General features: G+C 33.5%; 1 protein-coding gene across 2 annotated transcripts; it reads left to right on the top strand.

The window, feature by feature from the left end:
* Window positions 1-260: 260 nt before the first annotated feature.
* Window positions 261-9,157, top strand: LOC149908232 (heterogeneous nuclear ribonucleoprotein F-like). Of its 2 annotated transcripts, none has more exons than XM_090101667.1 (8): window positions 261-562; window positions 651-779; window positions 1,429-1,593; window positions 2,264-2,402; window positions 4,926-5,086; window positions 6,391-6,497; window positions 7,104-7,211; window positions 8,483-9,157. In XM_090101667.1, exons 1-8 carry the CDS (start codon window positions 445-447, stop codon window positions 8,594-8,596), a joined length of 1,041 nt encoding a protein of 346 aa, XP_089957793.1. In that variant the 5' UTR covers window positions 261-444; the 3' UTR covers window positions 8,597-9,157. The 2 variants fall into 2 exon arrangements, with proteins under 2 accessions (XP_089957793.1, XP_089957792.1); XM_090101666.1 differs by having other exon boundaries at window positions 4,926-5,092.
* Window positions 9,158-13,521: the final 4,364 nt, after the last annotated feature.

Genomic DNA, 13,521 nt, shown 5'->3' with positions numbered 1-13,521 from the left:
AAATCAATACCTTGTGGTCTATACAGAGAACACATACCTAAAAACACATTGTAACAAGATTGTAACGTTAACTATACTTGTGACTATACTACATAGATGGATTTAATAATTCATTGGATCGTGAGCGAAATAATATGTTGAAAAAGTTGAAAAATTGTGATCCTAAACAATATACTGCCAAAATATACACCTTTTGTGGAATTCATAAAGTATAGAATTGTTATTCTTTGTAGGTCTGTGCAGTGTGTATACTCTGTGGTCAGTGGTGTGCAAAATAAAAATTAAACGTCAATTATTCAAGAACGACGCCGTAAAAGAAATCGAAGCGTCTATTTTTAATGTGAAAATTATAGTACATCCTAGTTGGATATAAACTTTGTGAATTCCTTTAAACACTACTGAGAACTTAATTTACTGTGATATACATTTCTAATAACCGTAATAATGTTGGGTTCGGGCGACGGAGGCCACATTATCAAACTGCGTGGTTTACCTTTCTCCACCACCGTTGAAGATGTTCTCGATTTTTTGAGTGGCGTCAACGTTTTGAATAATAAAGAAGGTATTTCTATTTATAATTTAATTCTGAATACCCAAAACATAGAACATTTTCATAGAACTTCTCTCTGATCCTAAGACTTGAATTACAGGCGTTCATTTAACCGAAGTGCGGCCCGGCCGACCCTCTGGAGAATGTTTCGTAGAGGTCGTAAGCCAAGCAGACGTAGAAGAAGCATTAAAGAAAGACAAAGAAAACATGGGCAAGAGATACATTGAAGGTTAGATTTCACTTTAATCAAATTAAGTTACATAGAGCCAGTTACAATATAATGATATTGTGTAATGGTAAATACAATCGTATTCCTGTAATATAACAACTGTTATATAACAAAACAATAATGAGATTCAGTTTTGGGAACATTTAAAACTACAAGTCAGTAACTAATAATATTTAAATTTACTTTTCACCTTCCTCAAGTTTCATAATGTAATGTGATTCAATGTTTTGTTGTCTATTCTTAGGGATTTTAAATTCAACGTAGAAAGTCTACCTTCAACAATAAAATAATAATCGACTCAAAATAATAATTAACACAACTAAATACAACCCAGAGAAGAAGAGCCCAACAGAAAGTGTATCAAATACGCTGTTCAGCTCATTTTTATAACCACCCACTCGGTTTGGTTTGCCAGTTGGGAATTAATTTATAACACTACTAGATTTCCGCCTGCTTTCCGCTTCGCCCCCTTTGTCTAAAACCTAATAAATTATATACCAAAACCTTCCTCTTGAATCACTCTATCTATTACAAAAAACCACATCAAAATCCGTTGCGTAGTTTTAAAGATTTAAGCATATTTAGGGACATAGGGACAGAAAAAGCAACTGTTTTATACTATGTAGTGATATTATTTATTATTTTACAGTCTTCTCTACTGACCACCAAGACATGGAGTGGGCGCTGAATGCCATGAAACAAACTGAAAATGGTTTTGAATCGCTTCCTAATGTTAATGATGATATGGGTGTCGTCAAACTCAGGGGTTTGCCCTTTGGTTGTTCTAAAGAGGAAATTATTCAGTTCTTTGATGGTAAGTTTTTGTATTTTATCTGTACTTGTAATATTTAATTAAAATATGACTATAGTGGAAATGCAATATTAAAAAAATTTCTAAATATTTTCACTGCATTTTTGTGTTCATTATAATAATATAACAGATTTAAGTTTTAAATTATATATTGTTCATGTTATTAATTTTATTCAAACTGTATAGGTTTGTTGTCATATTATTTTAATTTGAGCCAAAATAACTACCACACTTTGTACTGTATTCAATAGCAATTAGTCTACAGTAACTGTGAAAAAATCCCTTAATTTTTATTAAAATAAAATCGATAAATCACAATCACATTTTATATCATTTTCATAACACTTACAATAGCTATAGTTTTAAACTGAACATCCTCAATAGTTTAAAACATAGATAGAAATATAAATTTTTAAAGAATACAGAAAAAATTGACCACAAGACGTGATTTGAACCAGCGTCTTCCGCCTAATTCAAATCCTGCCTTTGATCAAATTATAATCTATTCTTTAAAAATTTATATTTATAAAGCATTTGAATGCTATAATGCTAAATATCAAATGCACAGATAGAAATAATAAATAGTGTCAGTTATCACAACCTAGCAAATAGTATAGTTATTCTGGCTCCGCATATGGGTACATTCAAAACACTGTATTTATCGGGCGGGCAGGGCTGGAAGTGGCCCCCGAGGGGGTGCACTTGCTATCGGACCACACGGGGCGGGCCTCGGGCGAGGCGTATGTATACTTCGTTGACAAAACGGGCGCGCAAGACGCTCTCAGCAGGGACAGGGAGAAAATAGGACACAGGTGGGGGGAATTTGTATCGGCTTTGCGGATATTTGGTACTGTCGTTATGTGAAACCTCTTGGCTGATTTTGATGAGATTTTTTGAAAAAAAAAAATTTTTTTTTGTTATTTTTTGGTTTGAAATGAGATGTGTTTGGGATATTGGTTGTGTAAAGAGGTTTCACTATGAATTAGTTTATAAAATGTCTATTGATAGTTTTCAACACAACAACTAATTATTTTTTTTAATTTAAACATTAACTATTAAGTAACATATTTATTTATTTTTTGTTAGGAATAGAGAGTATGATAGACACAGGTTATCCATTTAAGAGGCACTCCTAAATAGTATTTTTTAATATTAGTTTTTAATAAATTTCATACAACAAAGGTGTAGGTGACTAGATGAACAACATTTCCTAATATCCGCAAAGAATATTCAGTTATTTGGTGTAGAGGGATAAGGGACCTCTTCATTTTGGATGTATATGATTTATAGAACAATTTTAAAAGTGAATTAAGCCGCAAATTATATAATTCATATTATGACAAAATCTATAAATCATAAATTCCACCTTATTGAGACTACAATAAGATAACTTTTGGGATAATTATAGTTAAATAAGGGCTTAATATTGCACTTCAAAAACGCTGACCTAAACTTGTGATCATGTTGTGAATACATTTTGTTCTTTACTTGTTATTTTGTTAGAGTTCAAATTAAAATGGCATGCTTGTTTATAAGGAATAATTCCTAATATTATATCAATATTTATTATCGTTTTATTTTGGTACTTAACCTATTTATAGATTTAGCTAAATGTAGTCTGATGATTTTAGAATCCTTATAAAGATGAAAAAATACATTAGTATGATAAGAACATAGTATAATTTGGTTGTCATTAATAGTTAGTTCTGTAATTATAGATTGTATTTTAATACTTAATATGGGTGTTTTGTTTTTTTCCTTTGGTTCTTAATCTTTTGTCTTTTTTAAACTACATACCTACTACTCTAGAATGTTCTAAGTATAACCATAAAATATCTTGAATTATTAAAAGTGCATGTTATTTTTAAGTTAATTATAGATAACTGCGAATTCACAAACATAATTATTTTTTCGTCACAACGCAACGTGGTCACAATGTTTTATTTTCTATGGTCGCGTTTGTGAAATGCACACGTGATTGGATGTTGAGTTGTCAGGCGAGGGGAGCGGGGAGGTGGGAGGTGGGACGTGGGGGAGCGGCGGGAAACTGAAGAGGGAAGACGAAGAGGCGGGAAAAGTTTTGCGTAATCTGTGGTATTTCAAAAAAGGAACAATGGCTTTGGGTGTTGAAAAAAAAATGTCATTCTTTTTTTGTGGCGGTTATTTTTATTCTTTCCCTTCATGAAACACATTATTTTTCTACTTTTTACAACATTTGTAGGCACTAACTGGCTGATTTAAGTGGAAAATAATATAATTTCCGCAGTACTTTGTTGTACAATATGGATAAAATTCAGATGATACATTTTGGTACAATATTTGACGTAATTTTTTATAAAAATATTTCCAAATCAAAGATATCGTAATTCGTAGTACGTAGGAAGCGTATATTCCTTTTTTCTTTGATTTACGCTTTTTTTTTACCGATACGTCCAAAGATTCGATTCGATGAGGGACTTATCATGCTAATGTTTCCAAAATGTTGACGAATAACGTATTACACACATATCATACATAGTGCTCATTTATGTTAAATCACTACTTTTTTATACAATCTACAATCCGTGCTTACTCTTTCAATTTTTATCAATTTTCATATTCACTATTGACATCATTTCTTGTATTTTAACAAAAAGGATATTATTTCCAAACACTATCCATATTTCCATATTACATTCCTTGGCAAGAAATTATATTACCCTTTCAAGATATTTCCCTTATATCTTACCCACCGAAACCATAATACTTAAACATAAACCATTTTCTGTACACTTTCCAGATACGTTGTATTTATTTTAATATAACGACTAGATGACCAAAATCTCACATCTTTGTCACGTACGCGCCTTCCGCGACTTTTAGCTCTATCTACGTGCCGTAAAACTTCCAAATTGACATTTCTAAACATACCTTTACCAAATCCTATATCGGATCTATATTTTTCGTACCTTTTCCAGACTCTTTTATTAAAAGATCTTGTTTTGACACTACTACAGGTACATAGAAGTGTTCCTAAGCTAAACGAGGTTTATTGTCACTATGTCACCTTAAAACATCCCAACCAAAACTTTCATACTATACCTAAATGTCCAAGAAACCATACCATTTCCATTACATAAACTTTTGACAACCATTTTCAATACAAAAATACATTCCGACAACTTATCCAAACCATTATTACATAGAAGTATTCCTAAGTTCTCCGAGGTGCAAGCATACGCGTCTCAAACTTCCAGTACATTCCTTAAAACTTATAAAATACCTTTACCAAATCCTAACAGACACTATTTTATAAAAAAAAATCTTATTTTGACCACGTATTTAAACATTTACAGGTACATAGAAGTGTTCCTAAGTTCCCCGGACGAGGTGCGAGCGTACGCGTCCCGCGGGGACGGTGGTGCCCGCCCGCGGGGGTCTCGGCCCACCCCCTACGACCGGAACGATCGGTTCGCGGGACGCTTCGGGGCAAGGGGCAGGAGCTCCTTTGGGAGGGGTGAGGGTTTGTGATTTTTTTTTATCTATTAGAAAATAATTAAAATAAATTAAATTTTTTCCATTCTTTAAAAATTTATATCAATTAAGTAATTAAAAAAAGAGCGTGTGTGCCGAGCACACGTGTCAGAAGTGAAACTTCTTTGGCAAGATTCAAATATCACAAAATCATCGCTATGTAGTAAGCTACATGACGTGACCTTGAAATTTTACTCCCAAAGAAATATGACTTCAAAAAAAAAACATGTAAAAACATGGATGAGAACTGTCACCTGCATATGATATGCTGAGATTTATTGATTATTTTATATATTTTATAACCATAACAATTTAGAATATAGCATGAGCATAAACATATTACATAACCCTATTTGTTTATCTAAATTTTGAACTAAAAAAGTAGTAGTTAAATCCTTTGTTACACATTTTTGATTTACCAAAACTACTCAAACTCATACATTTATTTATTAAATTAGACTTCTTTGAGAAGCACTTTTAAAACGTCATATTTTTACATATTTTTAACATTTACACCTTGGCCACGGACACCGGCGGCGCGACCGACGGCGCGACGGGCGGCGCGGCAATTCGCGCGGCGCGGTAAGCATGCCACGGGCAGTTGCGTTCGCCGCCGCGACCAGTGTAGACGAGGAGACGAGATGGCTTTATCAAAATTAGCTCGACGTTGTTTGGAGAGTAGCAACTTTTTTGCTCAAGATTTAATGTTTGGAAGATATAGTGGAGTACACGAATTAAATAGAAATCGTGTTACAGACGGAGAATTCCACCAAAAATATGAAAAATATAGGCATGATGAAAAATTATGTTGCGGGTGGCTAGACTTCCAAATAGCTGGTCTAGCTAGAATTTCTGCAATAAAAGCTTCCGTCTCCATTTTCGCGAAAAAAAAAACAAACTATTTTAAATTAAGTTCGCTCCTGGAGTAGTCGCCGCGTCTGCCGCTCGACTCCGTGGCCTGCGCCGTAATAACTCATACATTTGTTTCGATCGCTAGTCGTGCCGCGCGATTCGCTCGGGGAAATTCGCCGGTCGTCTCGCTGGTCGCCGCTGCGCGTGGCATGCCCAGTACATTTCCATACATTTGATTCATTCGCAAGACGCGCCGCCAGTCGCGCCGCGCGAATTTTCGCTATAGCGAATTGTCCGTGGCCAGCACGTTACCACCGATACGGAAAGCAGTATCTATGGAGAAGTACCGGCATCTACTCCATGATTTTACTATACATTACATTAACTTTTTTAAAGATTTTTTTTAATTTTACGAATATTTTCTTTTGTGCCCAGGAGCCGGTTTTAGCGCAGCGCGTGGTGGCATGCGCCGCAACAGCGGCATGCACTGTGTACACATGAGGGGACTGCCGTTTAAGGCCACGCCGCAGGATATTGCTTATGTGAGATATATTATTTTAATTTTTAATGTTTTCATTACATACGATGTTTTATCATTAGAAGTTTTTATTTCATCCTTAGTCATACCACACTCTTACCAAGACATTTTGGATAGATTTTTAGACATTTAGGGGTATTTTTTGCCACTGATATGCTAGTTTCCTTTCGTTGATTTATTTCACCAATTAAAGCAGAGTTAATCTGGACAATGTGTTAAGTTTAATTAAATATAATTGTTTTCATATAAAATAAAAATGTAATTTTGTATTGTTTGTGATTAAATTTTGACCTTTTGTGCATAAGCATGTTAGACCGCCTCCTCGGTACAGTGGTTGACGCGTGAGCGTAACACCGAGGAGTCCTGGGTTCGATTCCTGGTGGAGGCGAAGAAAAAAAAATGTCTCGGTCTGGTAGGACACAGAAGGCTAATCGATCAGTGAAATTACCCCACTAGGGGACATGGGACTTCACTTCTTTTTATGTTAGATGTTACCAAATCGTTCCAGCTTTCGCTAACTATATATTATATGTATTAATCTTTCATATTTCTTCCAAACATTTAATTGTTATTATTATCTTCCTAACTAATTTTACACAACTTTATACAGTTCTTCAAACCAATTCGTCCCGTGAACATTACAATCCTATACGACAACAGTGGACGGCCGTCCGGCGAAGCAGACGTGGAGTTTGAATGCCATGATGATGCTATGCGGGTACATATCATTTATATTCATTATTATTATTTATTTAGGTTAACACTTTGTGAAAGGTAAAATTTTTTACAGTTATTGTCTAAATCTACACAGAAAAATCCAATGTGCCAAAAATCATTACAAACCTTTTATAGTCCTTTCCACCTAAGATGATTTCTGTGACACATCGATTTTTGACACGTGTAGAGATGTCGGTTACTGAAATCGTATCAATTGTTTCCGATAATCGATAATATTCTATATGGAAATGAAATCGATTTGAAAAAAGTACCAAAATTAGTTTTTTCGGCATTTCGCCAACAATTAACTAAGGAATTTTAGCTAACAACAGCAACAAAAAGTCAACAATAACAATTAGTAAAAATAACAGAATACCACGTAAGGGCGTATTCAGAAAGAAAGCTTGAAACTTATAAGCGCTTATCGGCGCTTGTCATGTTCATATATTTTCCTGTCAGTGCTGGTAACCCGCGCAGGAAAATATATGAACATGACAAGCGCCGATAAGCGCTTATAAGTTTCAAGCTTTCTTTCTGAATACGCCCTAAAGTATCAATACAAAAATGTATCTTGTATACAAGGCTGACGTACTCGTACAGACGATTGTCTCGATTGACAAACGATCACAAGATGGGCGCCGATTATATGATTTTCCAACTCTATGAATTTTCAACGATCCATTTCATGTACACGAATTGCGTAGGTATTATATTTTTGTGTTATTTTATTTTATTTTTCATTATATTAAACTAAACAATAATGTTTTTGATTTATAAGCTTAAGATGTTTCATTTTTATATTTTTGGTAATAATGCCGCCATAAAATAAAAATATTATGCACTAAAATTATTTTGACTTTTTAAACATAAAATACGTAATTCGTAACACGATGAAGTGTCACAGGAATCATCCTAAATGAAAAGGACTATAGTTGTTTTTGAGTTGTGTAGTTTTTATTATATTTTGATATAGAGCACATCAATTAGAAGGCTGATTTATAGATAAAGAAAATTTGTGAGTAAAACGGTCGGGAATTGAACACCATGACCAAAATTTCGAGTCTAATAAAAAATATTTGATGAGGTTTGATCAAAGTGATATTTTAATTATGTTTAAATATTTTTAAAGTGCATTATTATATCAATACCGTCACGTCGCGTAGTAAGGCGAAGATTTTGATATCTTTGACTTTTGCAAAAGAAGTTTCACTTCTGACACGTGTGCTCGGCATACACGCTTTTTATTAATGTTTATATTTGTTAATATTGCAGGCAATGCGACGGGACAAAAACAACATGGAGCACAGGTATATCGAGCTATTTCTCAACTCTTCGCCAACCGGCGGCGGAGCTTTCAAATCCAATAGAAACTTCCGAGCCTACTGATAAATACACATTTAAACACCCGGTTTCACACCTGCTGGATAAGTTCTGAATATCTATCAGATAAAATGGTAAATAGAAGAAATATGTAATGGGCCTTCTTCACAATGGGCAGCTAGTCGAGGCAATGACGATAGTAAAAATAATTTTAAGCTATTGCATAGCTTCTATCGCGGGCCTTGAGCGCGGGGACCGAATCCAGAAATTCCGTAACGAAAAAACCTCACGCTCCCCACTCCGACGGGCGGAGGTGTGGCTTGAAGGCATAACATGCAATAGCTTTACCGCGGCAGTCCCCGAGTGTTTAATAATTCGTGGATTTATTCGAGCAACTATAAAGACTCATTTTTATTATGTAGTAACATGATTCTCAAACTATGTTAGTATTTACATGTATCATTAATTGAAATTAAAATATGTAATTGCTATAAAATTTAAACGTGTAGAGGCCCTAAATGTCTATGATTGGCCGCCATTGTAGATGTTTATTGTTTATTCTTATTCGTAATCGCCGTAATGGCGGCAAACATCGACGATCATTTCTTGGGCCAACGTTGCCAATCGTGAAGAGGGTCCATATATTTCCATACATTTTCCATTTTATCTTATATGTGTAAGCTGTCAAAAACCTTGTCAGCAAGTCGTGAAACTGGTTTTAAAAATATACTCGTTGAAATGTCGCTTTGACAAACGATAGTGAATTAAATTTTATATAAATTCGAATACATATAGTATGGTACAATGAAATAATATGTTTATATGTTTACCCACGTTGATGATGTAAATGTGAAAGTTTTTTTTTGTTAGTATGTTTAAATGGTAAACGGCTGGACCATTTCTGATGATAAAAAAGGTATTTTTTGCCTTAAACAATTATATGTATGCATAAATGATTACATACATTTAAATGAGGCAAACGGATTTATTTTTAAAATTTGTCGAAAAAAAAAAACTTTTGCATTTATGTAACCAGTTTGTTTGTCAAAGCAATAAATTTTAGTTTTAGTCGATTTTATATTGTATTTCATTAAATATCATGAAAGTACAATATTATGTTGATTCTGGATTTCATTTCATTGGAAATATATTTTTACAGTTTTTTTTTGTTCAACTGCCATAATGTTTCTGCCGAGAGCTTTTGAAAAACATTATATAAAAAATTACATATTTTATATTATGCTTAATGTAGTATGAATAATAGAATGAAACCGAATGGTATTAATATTTTTAAGATATTTCACAGTTTTACTAGTAAATAACTACATTATTTTCATGTTTGTGAAATTAAAATTGTTTTGAAGTAATTTTGAATATTGTGGGTATTCAAATTGATATTTTGGTTTTATGGCATGCAAATGCTTTATAAATATAAATTTATAAAGAATAGAATAGAAAAAAAATCGATCACGAGGCGGGACTCGAACCCGCATCCTTTCGCGCCAATCCGGGGTGGATGCCTGACCAACTCATTACTTTGGGTCACGAGTGGCTGAGTTGGTCAGGCATCCGCCCCGGATTGACGTGAAAGGATGCGGGTTCGAGTCCCGCCTCGTGATCGAATTTTTTCTATTCTTTATAAATTTATATTGTGGGTATTGTTAATTGAATAATTATTTATCATATAATATTATTATGTACAATTGTATATAAGGCTTTAGTTAATTTTAGCAGTGCCCTATCTCTTTCACTTCTATGATATTTCCCTGAAGGAATATACAATGTAGTTGTAGTTATTAAAAATGTTGTAAGGGGCCATGGTATCTTAGATATACATATAAAATATATATATATATATATATATATATATATATATAGAAGGGTCAATTCTGTATATTGAAAACATAAGTAGGAGGGGGTGTTACTGGATCGATACAAAACCCAAATATGTGATTAAAAAAAATTTGTCTGTCTGTATGTTTAGGCATCACGTAAAAACTAACGGTTCGATTTCGATGAAACTTGGTATAATTATACGTACCTTATTATCCTGCGCATAAAATGGGATACTTTTTATGCTGGAAAAATACGTATAAAAAAATCTTAATTTTTCCGCGCGGGCGGAAGCTAGTAAACAATAAAATCTAAAGTGGAAGTAATTTTAAAGAAAAAATACTAGATGTTCGTGATTACTTCAAAGTAGTTAAGATTTTTTTTATACATTTTGTGTAATGTTTTTCAAAACTCGTAAAATGTAAAATAACTAAATATAATCTACCTCTTTTTACTTTCTGTATTTTGTAATCCACTGTGTACTTAATTTGGAATTAACACTTGTGGGTTGTACGATGTGTCCCTCGAAGATTTTGGAATAAAGCATTATTTACTATATATTTTGTTTTATTTCTTTACCCTATATTAACTGCAGTTTTTAAGTGTTCAAGAAGTTGGTAAAAACGACAGTTTTTTATGAAAAAAATATTGGATCGACGTCTATACGTACGTTTAATATTCGTAATTCGTAAAACAATACAATAAAGTAATAGTTATGTATTTGAATAACGTATTTTGTTAAATTACTTGAATGGTACCTAAATGCACATCATCAAAATCAGTGCAGCGTCTTTCCAAACTATACAAGGCCAGTACGCAACGGTGTGAAACTAATCACGTATAGTTTGGAAATAACTTTTTTACAAAGTTCTTCCAATCTATACAACAGCAGTACGCAAATACTTGCAAATACTCGCGTATACTTTGTAGTGAAGTAAGTAAGAATAGCGCTCCAAAACATACAGCGCCAGTACGCATGCGGACTAATCGTGTATGTTTCGGAGTAAGCGCGGCGTCTCTCCATTGCTCGCGTTTATATTATTGTATTGCTGTTTTGAAATCTATTATTAAAATGCATGTGTATTGTGTATATAATGTTGCGTACTGATCGTATATTTTTTGTATCGAGGATGCTTGTGTCTTCGTTCCCAACTATACTGCACGACTTACAATTGACAATAGTGCTACAATGTAAGAATCTAATAAGTCCAGAAGAAGACGGTTGCGAGGCGACGGAGCCCCGCTTCGCGGGGCTCCTATTTTTGTGTAGTTAAAAAAAACACGAACCTAACCTAACCCATAGGTAACCCTTATATCTGTTACCTATTTATTTTTCTAAGCTTACCTAATAATATTTTTATTCCATATTTTACTGAATCAATCAAGAAGAATAAAAGTAGATAGATATAGCTGTACAAGTCTTTGATTGCCTATATATATTTATTATTTCGCTCAAGCGTAAGTGGTGTTAGCTATATTTAGTTATACATATTTTGCGTACTGATCGTGTATAGTTTGGAAAGAAGAAGCAAGCATCCGCGTTACAATGTATACACGAACAGTACGCAAAATTCGTGTATATATTGTAATAACAAACTTAAAAACAGCATTACAAAGTATACACGAGCAGTTTCCTATGGTTGCGTTCTGGCTATGTATAGTTTGGAAATACGCATCAGTGCAGGCATTTAGAAGTTATTGAAAAATTCGCATTGTACCTAGGTACCTGTTAGGGTGGATTTACATCAAACGAACACTGAGCCAGAGCTAGAACAAAAGTATTCTTGGTGAACTTTTAGCTTAGTCCTTTAGTGTAAACGAAAGCTCGTATTCACCGTTTATATCGGACGAACATAGAGATAGAGCTCGAACACTTTGAATAGGTCGCCTTCGACCTTTAGAAGCTTTAGGTTATATGGTAACATTGATAAACTGAAAAATATATTCAACTAGCTGTGCTCCGCGGTTTCACCCGCATTACTACGCTCCTGTTTGTCTTAGCGTGATGATATAGCCTGTATGTAGCCTTCCTCGATAAATGAGCTATCTAACACCGAAATAATTTTTCTAATCGGACCAGTAGTTCCTGAGATTAGCGCGTTCAAACAAACAAACTCTCCAGCTTTATAATATGAATGATAGATAGACATTTTTTTATATCGCACTAGCGGTCCGCTCCGGCTTCGCCCGTGGTATATATTTCGCAATAAAAGGTAGCCTATGTTCTTTCTCAGGGTCTAAGGATTGTCTGTGCCAAATTTCATCAAAATCGGTCCAGTAGTTTATGCGTGAAAACCATACATACATACATACATACAAACCTTTCCTCTTTATAATACTTATAAGTATAGATATACATATTTTATTTTGGCAGGGAAACTATACGGTAAAGTTGCACAGTATTTCTGATCATAGAACTACGATATTACGATAGGTATTGCTTCCGATATCTACTGATATATATATAGAGGTAAATATTACTCTACAATTCCGTAAACTTGAATACATCTACAAAGACTACAAAAATAAACAATAACAGTGAACACTTGAATGAACGAATCTCATAAAACTTATTAGTAGGTAATACCATAAAAACATATAGGGGAGACCGAGGGGAGTTGAAACAATTTTCACGTTTTGTTTAATATAACTCATACTATTATCAGAAATCTTATAGTACTGATACCAATCGATAGGTTATTCTATACACTTGCGAATGGTTAGCATAAATAAACGGTAAGCGTTAAAAATGATGGTGAAAAATTGACTTAATCGCAACAAGTCAACTTGTTTCAATTCCCCTCATACCGAGGTAAGATGAAACAGAGGTCGAGGAGAGTTGAAACATTATGATTCTGGGGAGTAAGAGGAGCTGCAAAATAAAAATGTTGATTTGATTCAAAGGTTTTAATTAAAACTTATATTTTCAAGTGATCAACGACCTTTATAAGTAATATTTTAATGACATATCAGTCAAGTAGGTATAATACAAATAAAAAACACTTAAATTAATAAAAATTAACATGCGTAACATCAATTATAATCAGTCAAATCAACAAAATATTTTACATTTTTATAAAACTAAATCTTTGACATAAAATAGTTAATAATCAGTCGTTTTTTAAGTATTACAATCAGTACCTACTATAAACTATTTA

This window comes from Colias eurytheme, chromosome 5, assembly GCF_061535395.1.
Source record: "Colias eurytheme isolate Ceu_HAF_F1 chromosome 5, ilColEury1 Martin Lab GWU primary, whole genome shotgun sequence".
NCBI lineage: Eukaryota > Metazoa > Arthropoda > Insecta > Lepidoptera > Pieridae > Colias > Colias eurytheme.
Note: the sequence above shows the minus strand (reverse complement) of the source record. Positions and strands in the feature narration are given on the sequence as shown.